Here is a 23,355-nt window from a genome sequence, read left to right as displayed (position 1 = left end):
CAACCGGAGGATGCGGACATCCAAATTGGCAAATTAGGTTAGCAGTCGGCGAGAGCTGATGCGCTTCAAGTTCAAGGAGCAGCGGTCCGTCCATAGCCTGAGACTCTGATCCCAGTAACAGAGTGACAGAGTATAGACTTGGAGAAAGCTGTAGACTTGCAGTTACTGGTGAATTAGCTTTTCAACAAGGGAGATGCAGACTTGTCAGTATACTGTACTCAATTGTCATGATGAAGCAAGGACATGATGAAAGAGAGGCTGGTCGGGAGATCTGAATCAACGCCAGAGACGAATGGAAGAAATTAAACGCCAGAAACAAGCAGCACGGGCGGCGGCGACACGAGGACGGCATCTCGAGGGAACGACCGGAAAGCGAAAATGCACGCAAGGACGTACCGTATGGTCTTGCTGTTCTTGCATGATTGCATTGCATCACATTCACAGCATGACAGTTACTGCTCACCAAGTCACCAGTCACCGCATCACCACCACAACAGCAAGGGAGTAGGGGCCAGCAATCCTGCCACACAGAAAGGCCTGGCCCAGCCCAATGCGCCTGTTTTCTCCGTCACGCGGGCCGGCCGTGGGCTCGCGGCACCGTAGCACTGTGGTGTTGCCGCGGCCCGCGAAGGAACGGCCCAGCTGCCCAGGAGCTGCTGCTGCTGTCGGCCTACTCGTAGAAAACGCGTTCACCGACTCCACCTGTTTGTTCATCATCCACTCAAAAAAAAAACTGTTTGTTCATCAATCAATAACTTAGGATGATGATCGCAGACGCGGTATCAAAATTCAAAGTTGATCGATCGCAAAAAGAAATGAAAAAAAAAATCAAAGCTGATCACGAAAGATGTCATCATTAACTCAGGTGCCATCGTCTGTGGGTTCCGGACTTCCGGCCTTACAGATATGGAAATGAAATTCATCATCCTTTAAGACGCGGGGAAAAAATCTATTCTACTTGTGGTATATAGTATGTACAATACTTCATATCACTATCTCCGTCTAAAAAAACTATAATTACAGAATCCGCCGGCCAATCTAACTCAAGTTCGAGTAAATTTACAATAAATTATATTAATATTTATGTACCCAAATAAATTTATTATTAAAAAATATTTTGTAACTAATTTAACAGTATTTATTTTGTACTATACAATTACTATTTTTTATATAAATTTAATCAAAGTTTAAATGGTATAATTTTTTTTTAAAAAAGTGAGAGTTACATTCATTCAACTTCAACCGACAGTGGGAGTATTTCTTAAGGCCTTGTTTAGTTTCCAAAAAATTTTGCAAAATTTTTCAGATTCTCCATCACATCGAATCTTTAGACGTATGTATGAAGTATTAAATATAGATAAAAATAAAAACTAATTACACAGTTTGGTCGAAAATTACGAGACGAATCTTTTAAGTCTAGTTAGTCTATGCTTCGACAATATTTGTCAAATATAAACAAAAACGTTATTGTAGCAATTTTGCAAAACATTTCTCAAGTAAACAAGGCCTAAACATCATTGTGTTCCAAACGAAGCCACCTGTGCATCTCGTCCAGTACTCACCTGCAGGGGATTGGCCTTGCTTAGTTCTTTTTTCTTTATAAATTATAAACATTGTATCACTTTCATTTATATTTAATAAATATTATTTAATTATAGATTAATTAGATTTAAAATATTTATCTTACAAATTATAAATAAATTATATAATTAATTATTTTTTATTTATATTTAGACATCATAAAATTTGATATGATAAGAAATTTTTTTTTTACTTTTTTTTTGAACTACACCAGGCCCAGGAGGCAGGAATCACCAGGCCCGCGCCGCGCCCGACACCTCGCATCCCCACGACGTTCGTCCGTCCATGTCCCTCACTCCCTCCCGATGTCCGCGTGGCCACCGCGTGACGTGACGACACTGACGCGTGGCCCCAGCTCACGAACCTCTCCTGTGTTCTCCGCAGCACGACCACATCGGACAGACAGCGCATCACCCCCGACGACTTCTCCGTCCTCCGTCCTCCCCGCTCGCTCCCCCACTCTGCCTGGCCGCCCAGAAGATTTGATAGATTTTTCCCCAAATCCGGCGATCCCATTCCGGTTCTCCACTTCCCCGGGAACCTTCCAAGCGGCTTCCAGAAGGCCCTAGCGACCCCGGTATCGAGCTCTCCCTCTCTTTCGCCGCGGAAAGATCCGGCCCTTCTTCCCCGTCGATTAAGCGCCGGCTTCCTCCATTGCCGTTGGCATTAATGACCGCCTCTCGGTGCCTGTAGCTTTGACAGCTGCCGGCGGCGAGATCTAGGAGCTCCCCTGCCATGGTGAAGGACAGCGCCTACTACGATGTCCTCGGGGTCAGCGTCGACGCGTCCCCCGCCGAGATCAAGAAGGCTTATTACATCAAGGTGACCCCCACCATCTCCTCGCGCCTCGGCCGCGCCTCTCTTCGGTTCTTGTGTTCGGTTGCATGTTGTGACGCGGATAGGTAGCTATTGGACTCGCCTTTCTCAATTGTTTGGGTGCCTGTTTTCTTCAGGCGAAGCTGGTGCATCCGGACAAGAATCCCGGGAACCCTGACGCGGCACTCAAGTTCCAGGTAGGTTTTCCGTGTTGGATCCGTATATACCATTGACTGCCCTCGAATACCATGTGTGCATATATAGGAAGATAAAATTCTCTGAAACCAGCGAACATTGAGGCCTTTTGGCTATAGAAGTAAATCATCAATGTTCTACAGCTTGCCTCGATTTTTTTCTAGGGGTACCATAGCTTTGCAAGGTAGCATCTATTCTTAATTTCCCATGTGACAGAGTTTGGTTATTACTTATTAGCATCTAAAAAGTGTTAGCTACGAGCATCACTGACGGCGCTTCAATGTCTGAATGTGATAGGAGGTTGCTTTTTAGTAGTTTGATTTTGATCTTTCTCCGATTTTAAATACCCAAACTATTGACTAGTATTGTACATGCATAATCTTTGGGACGAATCTGTATCACCTCTCTATGGTTTGACTGCTATGAAATATTTAATTAAATCACTTGATCTTAACAGGAACTTGGAGAGGCCTATCAAGTTCTAAGTGATCCGGGGAAAAAGGAGGCTTATGATAAGTACGGAAAGGAGGGTATTCCCCAGTAAGTCATGTGTCATTTCTGATATTTGATAAATATTTCTGTAAAAGGGGGCAGTCTGCTCATGAGTATTCAGATTGAAGTGATTTATCTGGTTTGGGAGCATAGAACATGATAGCATCACAATGTGCAAGCTATAAAAGAATGCCTGCAGTGGCGAAGCTATTTAGAGGGTGGTGCGCTTCTCTTATTGATGTAAACATATAAGCAACAACCATGGTGAAAAATTGATTTTAGTAGTGATTTTTTAAATTTTTGTGGGTGCATTTGCACCCACAAGCTACCAATGTAGCTTCGCCACTGTGCCTGTTTTAGGGAGGATGGACAACTGAATGCTGTTCAAAAGCTCAGTTGCAATCTTAACACTCTTTTTGAAACATAATCTTTTCATAAAAAGTTGAAAGATGCTACACATGCTTCTATGGAAAAAAAAAAAGGGATGCAGATTACTTGTGGCTGTTCTGTAAATCATTTTCTTACTTTCTTAGTTGTTTTAAAACTCATTCAGGGATAACATGGTGGATCCTGCTGCTGTCTTTGGGATGCTTTTTGGAAGTGACTATTTTGAAGACTACGTTGGTCAGCTTGCTCTAGCATCTATAGCTTCAGTGGAGATTGACGAAATCTCAAACAGTCAAGAGGCAAGAGCAAAGGTTCAAGAAAAGATGAAAGTATGTTCTTTCTCTTTCCTGCTGTTTTTCTGAATCAATTGCATTCGGGGTATTGTTCAATTTAGGATCCACATTGCTGATTATAAGTTGAACTTAATTAACTTTACTATGGTACAGGAGTTACAAAGAGAAAGAGAAGGGAAGCTTACTCAGAGCCTTAAGGACCGACTTCAACCATATGTAGATGGGAGAAAAGATGAATTTGTGAGTTACGCAAGTGCAGAAGCTAGGCGTTTATCCGAAGCAGGTACATCATGCTATTGTGTATTTGTTGTGCACAACTACCAAGATGTGTTTTTTTTTTCAAGGGCATCATCTGTGTCTTGCAAATACTTCATTTCAATTTTATTTATCATCTGGTAGACACAGTATATTTACTTTTGTTTGAATAGATTATATATCTTTTTATGTGTAGCAAGCAGTGATGATGGTCCTCTGATGTCTTCATTTTATTCGTTGAACATATGATGTTTTAGTATTGGCTTTCCAAGTTTTTAACTTGTCTCAAACAAAAATTTCAGCATTTGGTGAGGCTATGCTTCACACTATCGGGTATATTTATGTGCGGCAAGCAGCAAGAGAACTCGGGAAAAGTAGAATCTATATGGGTGTACCGTTTATAGCTGAGTGGGTTAGAGACAAAGGACACCACATTAAATCACAGGTTAATGCTGCTTCAGGTACTTCCAAGGACACCCTTTAGTGCTTTGTTTGATCCATGTGTGGTCTCATTGCTGCTAACGAGTTTCCGTTGTAGGTGCTATCTCTCTAATACAACTTCAAGAAGGGATGAAAAAGATGGAGGGAAGTGAGAACAGTGAAGAGCAACTTATGAAGAGTTTTGAGGAGAAAAAAGATGCCATGCTTAGCTCACTTTGGAAAATTAATGTGGTTGATATTGAGTCAACACTTTCACGTGTCTGCCAAGCTGTAAGTCCTGAGTGGCCTTAGACTTGTTGGATCAAAGATTGCATGCCACTATGCATATTGAACTAGAAATTATGATCTTTGATATTTCAGGTTCTGAAAGATAACACTGTCTCCAAAGATGTCCTGAAGTTGCGAGCCAAAGCGTTGAAAAAGCTTGGAACGATATTCCAAGTGAGTTGTTATTTGTGTTTTCTGCTGCTCCATCTATTTTTTCTGCGACCCAAAAGAGTTCGAGAGTCAATGAACTTTGGATTAATCTTCTATGTGGCACCTTGTCTCCGGCCCAGTGGGTTCAGTACTTAACTAACAGTTTCTGTGTAAATTCAGGGCGCAAAGTCTATGTACCATCGTGAAAACAGCCTGCGCGTTGAAACGGCCACAAATCAACAAGCTACTCCATCACAGTGAAGCCTATGGACCACCGTGTAACAAGGGATTTGATGATTTTTTTTTGTGGCTTTCACCTTTGTTTGTTTGCTAACAATAGCATTCGGAAGACGCAAATCCGGTCTACAGTACCCTTCTATTAAATTTCTGTAGATTATGTGAGCGTTTAACATGAGGCTGTGAACTGCGCTTGATGCAGCATTATATTATAACCTGTAGCTGTGTTTTCCTTTCTGGATAGTAGCATTGTACTATCTGTATACTTTTATTCGCCAAGTGTCTTTTGTGCCATTTCATATTTCACTCTGAATCGCCGATGTCTCGCCGTTTCTGCACCTTTTGAGTCTGGTCAGATTGGTGCGGTACGCTGCGTGGGGCATGCTGCACTGCTGCAGCGTCCTCATCTTCTGGCAAGCCTCAAGAACACATGCTGCTGCTCTGCTCGGCCCGTCGTCGCCCGTGCCACTGGTAGCTGCGGCGAACAGCAGGGGCTTCACGACGAGGGAAGCACACGTGGCAGTGCAAGGTGCGGTGCGAAGCTGGAGGACTTGTATTCGAGACCGAATTCGTTTAGAGGGGTTCAGATCTGTCCGTATTTAAGTCCGAGTATTTAACATTCGATACCGTTTCCATATCTAAATACTTAAATTATATATTTATAATATCGATATCTAATCATATCTTATCTGACAGGGTTGATTTTATCTATTTTTGAATCTAGACTAGAAATATGAAAACAAATGTGATATCGTTGACATTATCCGTTTTTGAATCCGAATTCGATTAGAAATATGAAAATAAATGTAATATCGGTGATATCCATGTGTATCCGATCCGTTTTCATTCCTAATCCTTGCTTACACGGTTACACTTGCACCCCAGCTAAGCTCCATCATGTCCATACTTGTGTCTCCTCGTCGTCTCATAAATACCCCCCGATTAGCGCGCACATGAGGCTGCCCCAGGGGTGTTTATCCATCCACCACGTAATTGCCCGCACATGTGGCTGAGCTGGCCCAAAAATGATGCCCGCAAAAGTAGGCCTTCGCCTTCCAAAGGCGGCCCAGATCGTCTGGCCCCAACGCTTTCCCCTCTACATCAGGGCATCAGGCTTACAGCTCAGCTCAGCTCTCCTCTCCCTCTCGACGTCCGCTGCAGCCTGCCGCTGCACGACGAGGTGATCGATCTGGTGGTGCCATTGCCATGGCGAGCGACAAAACTGACGTGCGCCCATTCATCCCCTCTACCGACACGTCCATCCCTGCAGCAGCTGGCTAGCTTCAGTAGTAGCCTGTGGAAATGGAGACGGCCGGGCCGGATCGTAGCCGCGCGCGACCGTCGCGTAAAACTGTGGCCATTAGTCAACAACAGTGCAGCCATCGGATTTGTCCTTGTCGATCCTATCCGAGCGTGCGACGCGAGCACCGTGAAGGAGCGGAGCCCCCTCCGATCCTAGGACTGACGTGATGACCTTGCCGAAAGGGACGCTGCCGGGCAGAGGATTCGCCCACAAGCCAATGCCGTCTTTAACAAACGGGAGTGTGCTGCAAGCATCGTCCGCCCGTCCGTCCGTCCGTGCGTCGCCCAGATAATAAATAAACCAAACCACACTGCATTGGCATGGCCGGCTATATTTTTGGTTTGAATATTTTTCATTGCCCTGCCTTGCAGGAGAGGAGAGCACCGTTGTCACAAACTCCGCTGCTGCTGCTGCTGCTGCTACCACCTTCCATTCCACTCTGGTTTCGTGAGACACAAATCAGGACAAAAGGATAAAAGCGCGACAGCAACCGGCGTAACGTAAACAAGCAAGAACCGTTCTGAGCACACAAGCCTGGCGAACTCCTTCACGTACTCCAGCACAGAGAGAGAGAAAACAGAGAAATATCAGAGGAGTAAGAAAATATCAGTAACGCCGTCAAGAGGAGTCAAAAAATTCAGAAAAAAAGTACAGGTGCTTTCTGTGGTACTCCTACAAGTGAAGTTCGTTTCACTAGGGAAATATTTGTTTTAAAAAAACTATTCACAAGGGAAATAACTGCAGGTTTATAATTTATTTATTCTTTACAAAAAGAAACACCTTTGTATATTGTAGTACACAATAATCTCGTATGTACCAATGTCTTCTGTTCCTCTGACCAAGCAGGAGCAGAGTACACAGAAAAAGGGTAAAAAGAAAAGGGGAGTGTGTATCATGGACTAGACAAAATTAACATATTGGTTACTATACGTACAATCCCTAATCTTCCAAATGATTCTTGTTCTTCTCTTCCTCTTGTGTGTAAAAACGTAGGGGAATGGGTGGATAATTCAGGGAGGAAAGGCAGGCAAAGATGAATGAAGGGCCAAAAAGAAAAAGAAAAAAAAAAGATCAGAATTCAGAAGTATTCCAAGTTGAAGTCGAAATGCGCCAGGCTCTGCTCTTGGCCGCCGCAGGGCAGCAAGAACTTGTGCTCCAGCGCGTCGTCGTCGTCGTCCACCGCCTGGCCCCCGCCGCCGCTGTACCCTCCGCTGTGCTGCTGCTGCTGCTCCAGCTCTGTGTAGGGCTCCGGCTTGGCGGCGGCGGCGCCGGAGGCCCAGTGCAGGACCTCGCTGTCGAGCACGGCATTGCTCATCTCCGCGCCGCAGTTCCAGTTGCTGCTGTTGCTGGAGCTCTCCCCGTAGCCCAGGTTCTCCGACACGTCCAGCACGCTGCTGTAGTCGGCCACGAACCCGGCGTCCGGCGACGCCTTGCCGTCGTCGTACGGACCGCAGTACAATGCCGCCACGCCCAGGTCGAAGCCAAAGTCGGTCACCGGGAACGGGTCGAACACGGCCGCCGCCGGCTGCAGCTGCTTGCTCTGGGCGAGGCCGTCCGCGTCGCCGTCGCCGTCGGCGGCTCCTCCGGGCTTACGGTCGTGGTCCCGACCGTCCGGCAGCGCCGTGCCCGCCTCCGCGGCGGCGCCCGCGGCGATTGGCTTGTGCGTGGCCGGGTCGATGCCTCGTTGCCGGAGCTTCTTCTTGAGGCAGCTGTTCCAGAAGTTCTTGATCTCGTTGTCCGTCCGCCCCGGCAAGTGCGACGCGATCTGCGACCACCTGCATGGATAATTCGCTTATTAGTCCATCACGCCGGCCATGAACGCAGTTGCCAATTTGATAATGATAATGCTAGCTATCTTCCTCCGCCGCATTGTGGAGACTGGATGAATGCATTGCGACGGCTGTAACCGACCTGTTGCCCAGGATCTCGTGGAGCGCGATGATGAGGTCCTCCTCCTGCTGCGAGAAGCTGCCGCGCTTGAGGTCGGGGCGGAGGTAGTTGATCCACCGGAGGCGGCAGCTCTTGCCGCAGCGCTGCAGCCCTGCACGCACGGCACCACAACGAGCGAGAAGGCAATTCAGGCAAGGCGCGCCATGGATGGCAGTGTACAAGGAAGAAGAAGACGACGACGACAGGCTGATGGATACAACAGTGAGAGAGTGTTGCTTGCCTGCGAGCTTGGGTACAGAGCTCCAGCAGCCGACGCCGTGTCGGATGATGTGATTGTACAGCTTCTCGTCTTCCTCGGGCGACCAGAGGCCCTTGCGGAGCTTGGGCTGCACGCCGCCGCCGCCGCAGGAGAGCCGTCCCATTCTCCCCTCCCGCGCGCTCTCTCTCTCTCTCTGCTCCGAGGACGACGGCAACAAATTAAGAGACGCGGCAAGGGCAACGTCGGTGATCGACGACGGCTGCCACACTTGCAATGGCGATCGGTGTGGCTGCTTGTGGCTAGCTCTATGTATGGGCGGGGGGTATATATGGGGAAGCGTGCGTACCAAGAACTCGTTGCCCGCCGCCCTGCACACGGACACAGACACTCTCTCTCTCTCTCTCTCTCTCTCTCTCTCTCTCTCTCTCTCTCTCTCTCTCTGGTGTGAGGTGAGAGACGAACAAGGTGAGGTGAGGCAGCGATCAAGTGGGTTCTAAGCAAGGTGCAGTGCGCCCGGCCCCCTGCTCTCTCGCGCCAATGAATTGGAGCTTAAGATACCTCGACTCCCTCCCGTTTGTGAGAGAAGATGGTGGGCGCCGTGGCGGCCTAAAATAGTGCGCCGTGCTGGAGCTGGACGAGAGAGGAGAGAGAGATAGAGAGCTTTCCTGGCTTGCAACGGCAATGGAGAGAGAGAAAGGAGGAAAGAGAGCAACTTCTCCGGTTCTCCCCCTCTCTCCTTAACACGGCGTTAGTTGGCGACATGACCTTTGCATTAGTACTACATTTCCTCCCCCTCTAATTTTCTTGCCATCCTGTTACGAGTGACTAAACACTGCTTATGGCAACTGTGGAATCGAAAGCCAGCCATGAATGCGGCCCGTGGACTCGCGAGTTACGTCTAGTTAATCGCGACCGCGCCCGTTGTACGACGCGACGCGATCGAAACAACCTCCTCCTCCTCTCATCGCGTCGTCACGTTCAATTCCCCTTTTCCTTTCACTCGCCCGTCGCCGCCCAGCGGCGCTGGCCAGCTTGCATTGCTCTGGTCTGGTCCACTGTTGGAAACGGAGCGGAGCGCGCCACGGAGCCGCCGCCGCTGGGCGCTGGCCAGCCGCGCGCCCGCGGCGCGCGATCGAGTGCCCGGTCACTCTTGGGCTAGCTAGCTAGCTAATCACGTCGCTAATCTCCATCGGCCTCACCAATCACGTCGCGTGTACTAGTAAATAAATGGCCCATGGCCTGCGGTGCCTGGCTGCCTGCCGACCTCCGCGTCCCATCCCGTCCGTACGTCACCCTGCAGCGCACGAACATGTATGCCCTGCCCTCGTGGCCTGGCCTCGTCTACAGCCTACTGATTGGCCTCGTCTACGGAGATTTTGCACGTCAGATTCCGATGTGGTAAGTTTTTTATAACGAATAATTTAGAACGGGTGATCGCCGGTGTTTGCCCCGTCAATCCGCCGATAGCGGCCGCCGCCGACGACGGTTGGGGTTGCACTGTCGTCGCGGAAGAAAAATTGGGGGTCGTCACTCGTCAGTGACTCACTCGCCGCAGCCCTCCAGTTCGCTGCAACTGCTCTGCTTCACTGTAGTATCAGTCGTTTTACGGCTGCAGGCAGTGATGACAGCAGATTTAACATCTCGCCTTCTCGATGATCTCCCGTCTGCAGTGGATCCGATTTGCCCTGACAGTAACACACATAGGAGTACTCCTATGCAGAGAGTACAACATGCATGATCGAGCAGAATTGTTAGATGCTCAAGCAAAGTACTACTAACACACGTCATTCTCGTTAATGACCTCTCGCTGTAGCTGAGATGGAAAGAAGGAGAGAAAACTGACAGGAAAGGCGCGTAATAAGGTCTTGTTTAGTTGGTGAAAAATTTTAGATTTGGATATTGTAGTATTTTGTTTGTATTTGATAATTATTATCTAACCATAGACTAACTAAGCTTAAAAGATTCGTCTCGCAAATTAAAAAAAAACTATGTAATTACTTATTTTTAAATTATATTTAATGTTTTATATATGTGTCCAAAAATTCGATATTGACGGAGAATTTTAAAAAATTTGAAAACTAAACAAGACCTAAGCTGGCTGATAACTTCTCAAGGATGGCTGTGATGAATCGCTCGTCATCTCAGTGTCGGGGAAAGAAGCCGCGTCGACAACAGTGAACAGTGTGTGTTTAGCGTAAACGGTAAAAGCGTTCAGAAACTAACCTGCTTTGCTCGTCTCCTTCCTTTCAGCTTATTTTACCATGCCACTTGTTCATCAGTACGTGGACGTGCGTGGTAGTAAGCATGCGTCAGGGTGTTGACATTAGTGCTGTGCCTCAATATATTCAGAAAAGGACATTAGTGCGTGAAAGAATATACTCAGTAATAAGTACGTACTCCGTGCAACTCGTGTCCACTATGCCAATACTAAAATGTCCAAGAACAGGCAAGGAGTGGTTGTCTGCTCTCTGCTGTCACCAGGTAGCTCGAGATAAGAAAACGAAGCAAGAAAGCTGAAGCCTGAAAGTTACCGAGTACTGAACGTGACAAAATATACATGCATGCATTACGGTTAGCTCCGCCCAAAAACTTTTCATCCTGTCGGAATGTTACACATACATGGCGCATTAAATATAAATAAAAAAACTAAATATACTTGTATGAAAACCACAAGACAAATCTTTTAAATCTAATTACTCTATAATTAGTCATGATTGCTACAGTAACACATGTGCTAATAATGGATTAATTACACTTAATAAATTTATTTTGCAGTTTCCAGGCGAGTTATATAATTAGTTTTAAAATTAGTATCAAACACTCCTTCTGACACTCCATGAAAGATGTGATACTCAAAAAATTTCATGCACAAACAAGGCTGGCCTGGTTTAGATCCAAAAGTTTTTGGACTTAACACTGTAACATTTTTTTATTTGGTAATTATTATCCAACCATAGACTAAATATGCTCAAAAAATTTGTCTCGCAAATTACAGCCAAAGTGTACGATTAGTGATTTTTTATCTATATTTAATGCTCCATACATGTGACGTAAGATTCGATGTGACAGAGAATATTAAAAAGTTTTTGAATTTGGGGGTGAACTAAATAAGGCCTTTACTTTGGTTTGACGCCTTGTTTAGTTTCCAATTTTTTTTGATTCGGATCATTGTAGCACTTTTCATTTTTATTTGGTAATTATTATTGAATCATGGATTAACCAGGCTTAAATGATTCGTACCACGATTTACACGTAAACTGTGCAATTAGTTTTGTTTTTTGTCTATATTTAATACTCTGGGCCGTAATATTTGATACGACGGAAAATCTTGAAAAATTTTAATTTTTGGATGAACTAAACAAGGTCTGAGTTGAGCGGAGCCACCATGGCCTTGTTTAGTTCCCAAAAAAATTTACAAAAGATTTTTAGATTTTCTGTCACATCAAATTTTGTGGCGCATGTATGAAACATTAAATATAGATAAAAATAATAACTAATTGTATAGTTTAACTGTAATTTTCGAGACAAATCTTTTAAACCTAGTTAGTTTATTATTGGATAATAGTTGTCAAATAGAGTACAAACGAAAATATTACCGTGTTTATTTAGAAAAAAAAACTAAACAAGGCCCATATGGTGCAGACAAGAACAAGAGACAACAGGGCAGCACGGTCTCCTGGGGGCCCCATCGGATGCGAGGGCGGAAGCCGGAATAGGCGCCCGATCTGATCCTTGTACTTGAAGGGAAAAGGAGGCCTGTACGCGTGCGTACAGTGGTACAGATGTTGCACAGACGACAGTTGTGCGTACGTGATCACACAGGTGCACAGCCACAGCAGCAAAAGACAGCCTAGCGAGCAAGAAAGCAGCAGCACGGCGCGCACGAGTCGCCTGCACTGTACGGCACCGCGGGTACGGTGTGTGGCCTCCCCAGGCCTTGTTTAGTTCACCCTGAAAACCAAAAAATTTTCAAGATTCCCGTCACATCGAATCTTGTGCCACATATATGAAACATTAAATATAGGCTTAAAAGATTAATCTCGTGATTTACAGGTAAACTGTGTAATTAGTTTTTATTTTCATTTATATTTAATACTCTATGCATGTGGTGTAAGATTCGATGTGACGGAGAATCTTGAAAAGATTTCGCTTTTTGGGGTGAACTAAACAAGGCCCCTGGTGCTCCGTCCACAGGCCGCGCGCTATGGATGGATCCACCGGTCGATTGGCCAAAATCATCCTGGGAAACGGCAGCGCCGCAGCGGCCTAGCAGCAGGTCAAAAAGCTGTGCTGCCGTCGTCCAGCGCATCATAAGATGGCGTTGAAGTTTTTGTTCTGGCACGAGTGGTTATTACGTTAGCACATGTTTTGCGGGGGTTGCAGCGCGGTAGGTCCGCCGGCCGCGTTCTTGGTGGCAACAAACAACCGTTTTCTCGTTGCAGACCGTCCGGCCGTGCACACGGGCTGGAGTGCTGGAGCCTTCAAATTCTGGTAGAAAACTTGCATATATATGGAGCCCGTTGCTGTACAGTTCGCATATCGCAACTAGGCCTTGTTTAGTTCAATTTTTTTTTTACAAAATAAATATTATAGCAATTTCGTTTATATTTAACAAATATTGCATTATCCAATTATGGACTAAGTAGGTTTAAAAGATTTGTCTAAAAAATTATAGATAAATTATACCATTAGTTATTTCTTTTATTTATATTTAATGCTTTAGGCATGTGCCGCAAGATTCGATATAATGAAAAATCTAAAAAATTTTGCAAAACTTTTTTTAAACAAGGCCCTAATGGAGCGAGCGACCGGACGATCGACCTAGGTAGCTAGCCAGTATGGCCCTGGCACAATGCGTGGTGATCGATCGATCGCACAACTTGTGTGTGTACGGAGTACTAGCTAGCGCGTAGTATATGTACATGCCACTACTGGATGCGTGCCTCTGCCATAGTGCAGGTACGTACGTACGTAGCTTGCGGAGCAACGGCGAATGATGATAACGCCTGCTACTGGCCACTACCACTACTCCACTAGCACTGGGCCTTGTTTAGTTCACTCCGAAATTCAAAAAGTTTTTAAGATTTTTTGTCACATTGAATCTTACGGCACATGCATAAAACATTAAATATATACGAAAACAAAAACTAATCACATAGTTTGACTGTAAATCACGAGATGAATCTTTTGACCTTAGTTAGTCTATGATTGGACAATATTAACCACAAACAAACGAAAATGCTACAGTAGCGAAATCCAAAAAATTTTCACATCTAAACAAGGCCCTAGCCGAGTGCATATGTCCGAGACCGAGAGCTAGCTTGCGAGGCCAACGGTGGAGCGAGGTGACTTGCGAACGCCACAAAGCCCACGATCGACCACAATGGGGGGTTGGAGGAGGGGGAGGAAGCGTGAGTTGGAGAAAGCGAGATCGAGCCTACACGCTCTCGCGGCGCCGTTCGTTCGCCGCTCGGCGAGAGCGTACCACACGCGCGGGTGCGCTGCGTACGTGATGCCGGAGCTAGCGTTAGCCGGCCGGTCGCGGGCTTGGGCGGCCCCAGCTCCTCAGTCCTCACGTAGTACGCGCGCGAGGGCATGCAGCGCCCCGGCCGGCCGGCCGGACACGTACGTACGGCGCGCTCGCTCGTGCGGTCGTGCATCGTGGTACGCGATCAGATAGAGTCCAATCTCGCTTTGTTGCTTCCAGCATGGTCCAAGACTTGGACGATCGAGGTACGACAGGGCTAGTGGCTGCTAGCTACTAGCTCGGAGTATGTAGTAGGCGCGCGCGCGCGCGCTCTGCATGGTGACTGCCACCTGTTAATTGCTGCTGCAGTACTCCTGCAACAACAACAACGGAAGCTGAATGGACGACGTACGACGATGGGGACGGTGGTTTTGGTATGCGCATGCGTACGCGGCACACGGCAAATTGCCGATTTCTGGTAGCTAGCATGATGCGCCCGTTGGCGCCGTTGGTTGGTTTACGTAGACGTACGCCCACAGCGCGACGCGTCGGCCTCGCTTCGTTGTTGGCATTGCCGCTGCTGTGCCCTGCTTGCTGCTCTGCTCGCGTTTGGGCTACTACTCTCCCGCTCGCATGTTCGTGCGAAACCGACGTGCATGTGATGCATCGGTCTCCCGCCAGATTGTCCGTACGAGGAAATCCATGCCATGCCAGGCGGGCTCTCCATCAGCCCTCTCAGGGTAACGCGAGATCGATCCAGAGAGGTTAGCGGCAATATAATGCTGAGGACAGGCCCCGGCCACCACTTTTGCTTGGTTCCCTTTAATTTCGGTACAAAATTCCAGCTGCAAACAGAATATAGATCGGGAATATAATGTATGTATATGATGCGTGGTAGCGGTTTTGTTTGTTTTTTGATGTGACTTGGGAGTCGTTATATTAGCTACTAGCTAGCTAGCTAGGGCATGCACTCCATTATTATACTACGTGCCCATCTGATCCGATATCAGTGGGACAATGCAATGCGATGCGATGCGATGCGTATACAGGATATATCTATGTATGGGCTTTGCATGCATGCATGCGTTTGCAGCTTGTCCTGTTCCTTTGGCAAAGCTTGAAGCTACTTCACACACCAAGGTAGGCGGGCTTTCGTTGTCCCACCAAGCTGTCCAGCGGTTACGCACAAAGCACACACTACAGTGTGTGACCCTTTTTTTTTTATCAACAAACAGTGTGTGCCATTTTCAAACCAAACAAAAGGGCACGGAAAGAACGGGGGGTCGCCACTGCTGCTTTAATTAAAAAGTTCGTATACTAATCATCTCGCCCAAACGTGTAAGCTGTCGGTTACTGACCGGTGAGTGCTTCTACTCATGGACGAATGACTCCGATCCGCATGACTAGAGCGCACGACCTACTAATTCCAGATGCAGCCGCATGCAAATGATTCGGAATTTATTCACGGCCTCAACTCTATATCAACGGTTAGTACGTACTTTGCACTGTCACCTAAATATTTCTCAGTACACCCAACTGTATTCAACGATAATCATTTGCTTCTCATCCTGTTACAACTTCGAGAGTACGTAGCATATATGATAATTTGTTGACTGATGACTCAAGTGTGTGTACCTTTTGCTCTCTTCATTTCTTCAAGAAAACTCCATCATCCCTCCTCTTAATGAAAAACTGGCTGAACACTAGTGGTGAATCTAGCCGAAAACATCGTTGGGGTCATCGGGCTCAACGTCACGATGAGATATAAACTTTTGTAAGTCCAAACAGTAATTTACAAAGAATTTTATAAATTTTGTCGGAGTCGGCGGACCCCGATGAAGCCCTTAGATTCGCCCCCACTGCTGATGGAGAAAAAAAACTCCATCACACGCTTGGCAGTAGTACCATCTTTTATCTATATATGTACTTAATCTAAAGCCAACACACTAGAGAATGCAAGTCCTTCCTCATATCGAAAACCTAAGTCTATATATATTTGTTCGAAGTAAAACTTATTTACATTTGACTATGTGTTTCTCAAATTTTATATAGTTTGACAACATAAGAGTAGCATACTCGATTAATAAGTATTCTTATAGTATATATACCCTTGTTTATATGATGTTAGTTAGTTCAAAATTGAACAAATTAATGTCATATATACTACAAAAGGACTAAAGGAGTAACCATTTCCATTTAAAATATACTTTTATAGATATTAGTCATTGGTAAAATCCAATTGATTTAACGCTGACCGTATCAATGTCCAAATGGACTGATATTTTCGATTGGAGATCAGTACGTAAAAGATAAAGAGCAACACCACCGCATATATGTGATAATGTTATTATAATGACTAGACTACGTCGTATGCCGAATCTACGGGAACACGTAGAATTGCCACTCGATTAGTGTCTACAAGTGCATGTCCCTATTGTGGACAAAAAGATCCGGCTAGAATCTTACTCGCTGCCCTGATCTTGACTTGCCTCCTCTAGAAAGGAAAGGGAGAAGGTGAAAAGGAAAGCATAAAAAAGGGAGGGGAGCAGCATGCATCATGTTGGCTCCTCTTTGAAGTTATGCAAACTAATAGACACCATGCATACGCACACATACACTTTGGGGTTGCATATATATAATATTTCGTAAGTACATATATCAAATTCACAATGATATAAAACTAGCTATAAATATGAGCAGCCACATGTTGGTTGTTTACGAGTCCATGGCGACGGAGGTTGGTGTGCAGTGCCATGCCGTTGCCATCACAACAGATAGCGTGATGTGCACTTGCCTTGCGTGAGTAACCTGCATGATTAAGCCGTTCGGTACAATGGCCGGCCGGGTAGCGTTCGTTCAAGCCATGCAAAACCAAACCGTGCACTAATGAAGGCTAGCTCACCTAATTTAATTAGCCTGCCCTTTTCTTACAAGTGCTCGAACTATCCCTAGATTTTTTCATAAAGATAAAAATCACGCTTCATTCTTGTTTCAGCCAAGGTACGGCAAACGAAATTAATAGCCATTTTTTATTTCTTAGTTAATTAAAAATGAATATAATAATTCAAATTAGTTACTGTAAAACATACTAACCTAAGAAAGCATGTACTATATATGTGGCCTATAGTTTTTTCTTGAATACGCAGGAGATCTATGTATCATTATATTAAAAAAAAGTTTAAAATATAACCAACGTGCAACAAGCGCGCTAGGTGGTCAGCAACTGGACCGACCTAGCAAAAGGTTTCGTGGATCAATATTACATAAATGGGTCAACCAAAATGCGCTCAACGTCGCGGCCTACAGGTCCTCCTTGAAGAGCTCGCACGCGCGTCCGTTGAACACTGGAACAACGCGTCTAGGCCCTCCACCTCGCTCGACGATAAAGTCCCGAAACGCAGGGCGTCGAGGATCCCTCTCGGCACGGACGAAACCACAGCAGTCGGCGGAGCGATCCCCAGTCGTTTGTTTAGGAGAACCTCACCCCGCTTGGAGGCCAAAATGTATGCCAACGTCTGGGCGGCGATCCGACTGCTCTTGGGCCGGAATGGGGCAGTTCCCGCTCGACACGCACCTCATCAAAAAACCTAGCGGCATGGCTTTGTTTAGTTCCCAATTTTTTTTGCTTAGGCTACCGTAATATTTTTGTTTTTATTTGGCAAAAATTGTTCAATCATGGACTAACTAGGCTCAAAAGATTCATCTCGCGATTTACATGTAAATTGTGCAGTTAGTTTTATTCGTGTCTATATTTAATGCTCCATGCATGAGATGTTGTAAGATTTGATGTGACGATGAATCTTGAAAAGTTTTTGGTTTTAGGGTGAAGCTTATATATATGTCTATACTATACACTTAACTAACGATTTTTTGTTCAGAAATCAGAATTACTATTTGGCCTCCTCGACAATCATTTTCTGTGATGGGCAGCAGCTAGCTACTTTTGGCTTGTCAGATAGATCGTATTTTATTCCATAGGCAGTCAATCTAGAAGGGGAATCAATTCAGAGGGGGTGATATATGATCGAATCGACCTTACCGACAAATCATTCAGGCGATTGATTTGCCCAACTGTTGAAGCTCCTGTTCTCAGAATCTTGACGATTGTATGCGAATATCTGTACAACAGTACCCGAGCAGATTTTCATACTGATGCGCCACTAGTCTGCTGACAGTACAGCTAAGCGCATAACTTAATTAGTACAGACCACCCTATAAGCATAGCTAATAACCTAATGTAAACTGCAAGCAATCACGATATATATATGCTTGGAAATTCTTTTTTCCCCTCCAACATAACAAGACAGAAGGAAGAATCGCAGTGCCTTTTATGCATCGTCAGAAAAAAGAAACAGTGAAAAAGAAGATGAGCAGCACAACACGGTTCTTTTCTTCAGAGCCCGGCCGGCCCGCTGTCGATCGAGCGTGGATGGAGCTCCGGTTCCTTGCACAGTGTTCTTTTCCATTATTCCCAAGCGATCGACGATATTTTCGCGGTGGCGATCGATCGCAGCCTCGCAGGATGCCACCTCGATCAAGAAGCTAGTCCGAGTCGCCGGCCGGCCGCCGTCACGTCAGGCAGGGGCTCCATCGGAGGCATTATTACTCCCCAGTGAAAAAGGCGCAACCACCTCAAACAATCTCGCCCCAGATCATGTTAACCCATCAGCCACACACTTTGCGCGCGCAAACTAATATTCTAAACGCGCGCTGTGAAGTGCATGGCGACTGATCGATGGAGCCTTGCGTAGTTGCGTTGCGTTGCATGCATGCCGGTTGCTTCCCATGAAATCTTTCCCTGATGTGGACCGCCGCTTCGTTCATCATCAGTTCATGGAGGAGAGAACCTGCCTGACGGCCTCTCTGATCTGATCGAAGCCGTTGCTGTCGCTGTAGGGGGTTTTTTTTTTCAGAGCTGCGAATTAAACGCAATTAAGAACCGCGCCTAGTGACTCAGCAACGCAGAAACTGAGTGCCAGTGCGTCAGCTATCAGTAGCAGTTGTTGCCCGTTGCTTCAATCAGGCACAGGTGTTGGGCGTCGACTCGAGGGAGGCCAAAGGCCATGCAACTGCCAATTTGCCATAACGTAAGACTGCAGACGTTGTTTCTTTTACGAAGGATGGTGCCACTACAGCAGACCCTGCAGATTGGATAGACTCTGCTGCAGTGCAGGGGCCTTGGCGCGCACGCACGCACGCGCACAGACATCCGTTTGTCCGTCCTGCTGCTACTGCTGCTGCTCATGCAGTCATCATGCTCAGATGCTCTGTCTGCGTGCATGGACAAGTGTCGGGCGTGCGCTGTCGACCGTGCCGGCCGCGCGCTGTCAGGGCACTGCCACTGCCACTGACTGCGGCAGCCACGGGCAGCTCCGTTCTGTTGTACTACGCACACACGCATCCTGACCATGTGATCATGAGCAGCTACAGCCCAGGCAGGGCGAGAAATGATCACACGTTGCTTTCCTACATGGGGGGACGAGGACGATCGGGTCCATCCATGGCTAGCAGCTAGCTCGCCCGATAGATACGCCAGGCCCTGGCCGGAAGCTTCTGCGTCCCGCCCCTGCTTTTTTTTTTTTGACGACGCCCGGCGCCGCGCGGCGCCGTGGCGGGGCCCGCGTGGCGCATTCCGGGGAGGGTTGACCGCGTCAAGTGTCGGCAGCTAGCTACTCCGACGAGGCGACGATCCTCCTCTCGCTGCACTTGTGCTGCCGTGAGCTGAGGTCTTCAGTCTTGGCCAAGGCCACCTTCACCTCCTCCTCTGTTTCTTGATCGAAATGAGTACGTCTCCGGAATGGACCGCGTTGATCTCGTGCCTCCGACGCGCCATGGAGCCTGCTCGGTTCATCGTAGAGCGCGGGCAGACGTCGATCGCAGGCCGGTCGCGGCCGTGCGCGACACCGGCCGGAGGGAAGGGAACCCGTGCACGTCACTCGGGCCTGCATCTGGCTGGGTAATTATTCGTCAAACGTACTGTGTGACTGAGAGGATGCCGATATGGTTGTCCCCGGCCGGCCGGACCCTGGTAGTAGTAGCTAGGAACGAAGGGAGAGAAAAAAAATAGGGGGGGTTAATGTTGAAACTTTGCATGGGCGCACGAAAGGTGCCGGGCCCGGGGGGAATCAAAAGCGTGGAAATTGTGTGCCACGCCTTTGCGCCTTTATTTGTGTGCTCGTCAGCTGTAATCCGGCGCTGCCGATGGATTGTAGATTGTTTGTCACCAGCTCCGTCGACACATTGTCGTGTTTCGATTGGGTGATGACCGATGAGATGAGAAATTGAGAAGGAACGAACGAACTCGGCAGCTAGCAATGCATCCATCCATCAGCAACAGGGCACGGGATGTTCATGGGCGCATCGATCGATTTGTCGATGGCACACGCGCCCTGGGGCCGACGCCCACGCCCACGCCCACGGGCCTGTGCTGGGGGAATCGGAGAACAGCAAACTGACCGACCCGTTTGGAGCGTCTGGCAGCACGACGGACGACTCCAATGCAGATTCAGGCAGTGATTTCTCGCTCCGGAATGATGATGCTCTCGGTCTCGGGCGTCTCCAGTTTCGTTCTAGCTCGATGGACCACCACAGCCAGGAAAAACGGATGGATGTTCATGAGATGACGCATCGGTTTGCAAATCGTGGTCAGGGCCGCCGTGCGTCGCACTGGCTTAATTGGCAAGTTAAGCGTGATTAGCCCAGCATAATTGCAACCAACACAAGCAGCCGATCTTTTTTCTGTCGTCTGTGACAGAGTGTGTGTGTGTGTGTGTCAATTAGTGCTGCATCTTCGTCACGGTACGGCCTGTGCCGCCCTACATGTGTCAATTAATGACGATTGAGGAGATCGGGTGGAGGTTCAGGAATCTCATTCATCAGCTGAAGCATCCATCAATCATATATCTGCTGAGCCGAGTGCATGGTCGATCGTCTTGAGGTACTAGAGTTCACTTGAGGGGAAAAAAAAAAAGAAGGAACGAGGCATGCAACGCAATGTGAGCGTGCAACATTGAGAGATACTACCACACGTTGTCTCTCTTGCTTCTTCGTCACAGCTGTCTGCGGTGTCATCACTGTGTCCACCACCATCCATTGTTTCTCGTGCTCATTCGACACTGTGCGTGGGCCAGGTAAGGGTAAAGGATGCTGGATGCAGGCACCAGGCGCAGAGTCTCCCAATGTCCCTTTGCTTGTCCCTGCAGCGCGAAAAAGACGGGCGCGCCTTCCACTTCCCCTCGACGTCAATGGCATCGTTGTAGCTTGCGCGTTCCAGGAAAGCGACGGGCCATGGCCGTCACCTCCTTTTCGCGATTTCTACGGGCGCACACCTGTGCTCCCCCCGCAACAATGCCGATGCCGGACGCACGGCGCCCACGGCGACGCGCGGGATGAAGGGTGTCGATCAATGGCCAGCCGCCGCCGCGCTCCGTCTCACACCTGGCGCGCGGCTGGGCCATGCGCGCCGCCGTGAGGTTCCTGTCACTCTGCCAGGGGAATTAAAGGCGACGCTGGACGTGCAACAGGCCTGGGGGTCCGTGAGGTTCTTGCGTTTTCTTCAGGCTCACAACTGCCACTGCCAGGGGCCGGGCCGGGGCTCTCGCTCGCTCTCGTTGCGTGTTCCTCGCCTCCCGAAAAAGAGAAAAGCGAGCGGAAAGGGGACGTGTTTTTTCCAGGATGCGGGCCGGGGCGGCACGTAGGGCCGGCGAGGTGGATCGGCGCCGGGCGACGTGAGGAGGAGACCGGCAGAGACACGTCCGATCCCGGTCCGGCGTAAAAAGGCAGTTGCTTGCTTGAGATGCGAGGGCGAGGGCGAGAGCGAGAGCGCTCGCTCGCCCGGCGCGCACGATGAGTAGCTTCACGGCAACGGCGACGTGCGTGCGTGCGTGCATGCATGGTGGTTAGGCTAGTGTTTGGTTTGGAGGGCGACGCCGCAAGCCTCTAACCGGCCCTGGTCGTGTCGGGATGTCCGAACTGTGTGTGGTATGGTCTATGGATTTGGAACTGGTGTCAGGTTGTGCACCTGCATTGTATTGCTCGCGTCCTATGCATACAGATTCGCATTCCGTCATAAAAAAAATTCAATCAAAATAGTATCAAATAGTAGTAGTCAAATAGGCTAGAGTTATACCTGCATGCATTCCGTCAGGTTTCTGCAGCTCCGCGACCCTGACCCACTTCGATTGACAAAATGGACACTAGTCCGATGAGTCTTTGGTTTCTTGTCAAGGCCAGCTTTTGATCCTTGCATTCCAGCTAACAGGCCGTAACTTGTGTAACGGGGCCCGTTACGTAATACGAGTACTTTTTGGGCCATCATAACGGCTGAAACTAATTGCAATTCGGACATGGGCTTCGGCCACAAACCACTCACTTGAAGGTACAAGGTACCACGCTGGATCAAATATATGGAGCCAACATTTCCTCCAGAGAGAGAGAGAGAGAGAGAGAGAGAGAGAGAGAGAGAGAGAGAGAGAGAGAGAGAGAGAGCCAACATTTGCATGGATACACACAGATTGGAGAAACGAACGTGATCTTCTCGAATAAACCCAGAACAGGCCTCGCGTGGATTGATTTTTTTTCTGCAAAACGCATGGATTGAAATTTTGAATGACTCAATGGGAAAATTCGAAAATTCATCAGATTATTTTCCTGATCTCCAATCTCCAATTAATGTATAGCCAAACATGTTTTCGGATTAGAGGTTCGCACTTGCCAGAACACTACACATTATGGTTTGATCCATGAAGATTTTGAGTTTGTTTGAACTCATTTAAATCTGAGTTCACATTAAAACCTAACTTTTAAGCATGTGCTTTGTTAAGGAACTTTGGACTTTACTTGAGTAATACTTTTCATACCAAGGATTTAGATGATTTTTCCATGATTTTTGGAAAACATTTAAAGGCGAAACAATTGAATTGGAAACTAAAATATAATATTTCGGGAAGACTTTAATTTCAGATTCAAAATCTTAAAGTTATGAACTATGATGCTAGATCCAAGCAAAATGGGGCCATGCTTGATTTTTAGCATCTACTTGAAAAAAATATAAGATTCTTTTTATTTTTAACATCTACTTGAAAAAAATAATAGATTTTTTTGAAGTCCATAGGTCCTTCATTTTGGATCAATAATAAAAAATAGGTTAAATAAAAACTCAAATATAGCATTTTGAGAAGCATTTTGATTTCAAAACTTCAAAAAGCTATGATACCAGCTTCAAGCAAAATGGGTCATGTTTGACTTTTAATATTTACTTAAAAATTGCAATATTTTTTGTAGGTTTCTATGTCATTCGTTTGGCTTCCATGAGCCATTGTAT

At 47.2% G+C, this 23,355-nt stretch overlaps 2 protein-coding genes across 2 annotated transcripts; one reads left to right on the top strand and one right to left on the bottom strand.

The window, feature by feature from the left end:
• LOC110430617 (chaperone protein dnaJ 10-like) lies at positions 1,950 to 5,408 on the top strand. Its single transcript, XM_021448442.1, has 10 exons — positions 1,950 to 2,158; positions 2,275 to 2,403; positions 2,535 to 2,594; positions 3,050 to 3,132; positions 3,638 to 3,800; positions 3,918 to 4,047; positions 4,322 to 4,480; positions 4,558 to 4,730; positions 4,821 to 4,901; positions 5,058 to 5,408. The coding sequence occupies exons 2-10, from the start codon at positions 2,317 to 2,319 to the stop codon at positions 5,136 to 5,138; spliced, it is 1,017 nt and encodes a 338-aa protein (XP_021304117.1). The 5' UTR covers positions 1,950 to 2,158; positions 2,275 to 2,316; the 3' UTR covers positions 5,139 to 5,408.
• LOC8069000 (myb-related protein Hv33) lies at positions 7,140 to 9,350 on the bottom strand. Its single transcript, XM_002440127.2, has 3 exons — positions 8,588 to 9,350; positions 8,329 to 8,458; positions 7,140 to 8,192 (listed from the first exon to the last, which is right to left on the bottom strand). Exons 1-3 carry the CDS (start codon positions 8,727 to 8,729, stop codon positions 7,496 to 7,498), a joined length of 969 nt encoding a protein of 322 aa, XP_002440172.1. The 5' UTR covers positions 8,730 to 9,350; the 3' UTR covers positions 7,140 to 7,495.

Source organism: Sorghum bicolor, chromosome 9 (assembly GCF_000003195.3).
Source record: "Sorghum bicolor cultivar BTx623 chromosome 9, Sorghum_bicolor_NCBIv3, whole genome shotgun sequence".
In the NCBI taxonomy this organism is placed as follows: Eukaryota; Viridiplantae; Streptophyta; class Magnoliopsida; order Poales; family Poaceae; genus Sorghum; species Sorghum bicolor.
This window is presented reverse-complemented; position numbering and strand designations above follow the sequence as displayed.

Bases quoted from the DNA above. Each gene is read 5' to 3' on its own strand.
- LOC110430617 (XM_021448442.1), top strand. From the start codon at position 2,317: ATGGTGAAGGACAGCGCCTACTACGATGTCCTCGGGGTCAGCGTCGAC. The intron at 4,731-4,820 runs GTAAGTCCTGAG...TTGATATTTCAG, and splicing joins TTTCACGTGTCTGCCAAGCT to GTTCTGAAAGATAACACTGT. The intron at 4,902-5,057 runs GTGAGTTGTTAT...GTGTAAATTCAG, and splicing joins AGCTTGGAACGATATTCCAA to GGCGCAAAGTCTATGTACCA.
- LOC8069000 (XM_002440127.2), bottom strand. From the start codon at position 8,729: ATGGGACGGCTCTCCTGCGGCGGCGGCGGCGTGCAGCCCAAGCTCCGC. The intron at 8,459-8,587 runs GCAAGCAACACT...CCGTGCGTGCAG, and splicing joins CTCTGTACCCAAGCTCGCAG to GGCTGCAGCGCTGCGGCAAG. The intron at 8,193-8,328 runs GTCGGTTACAGC...TTATCCATGCAG, and splicing joins CACGAGATCCTGGGCAACAG to GTGGTCGCAGATCGCGTCGC.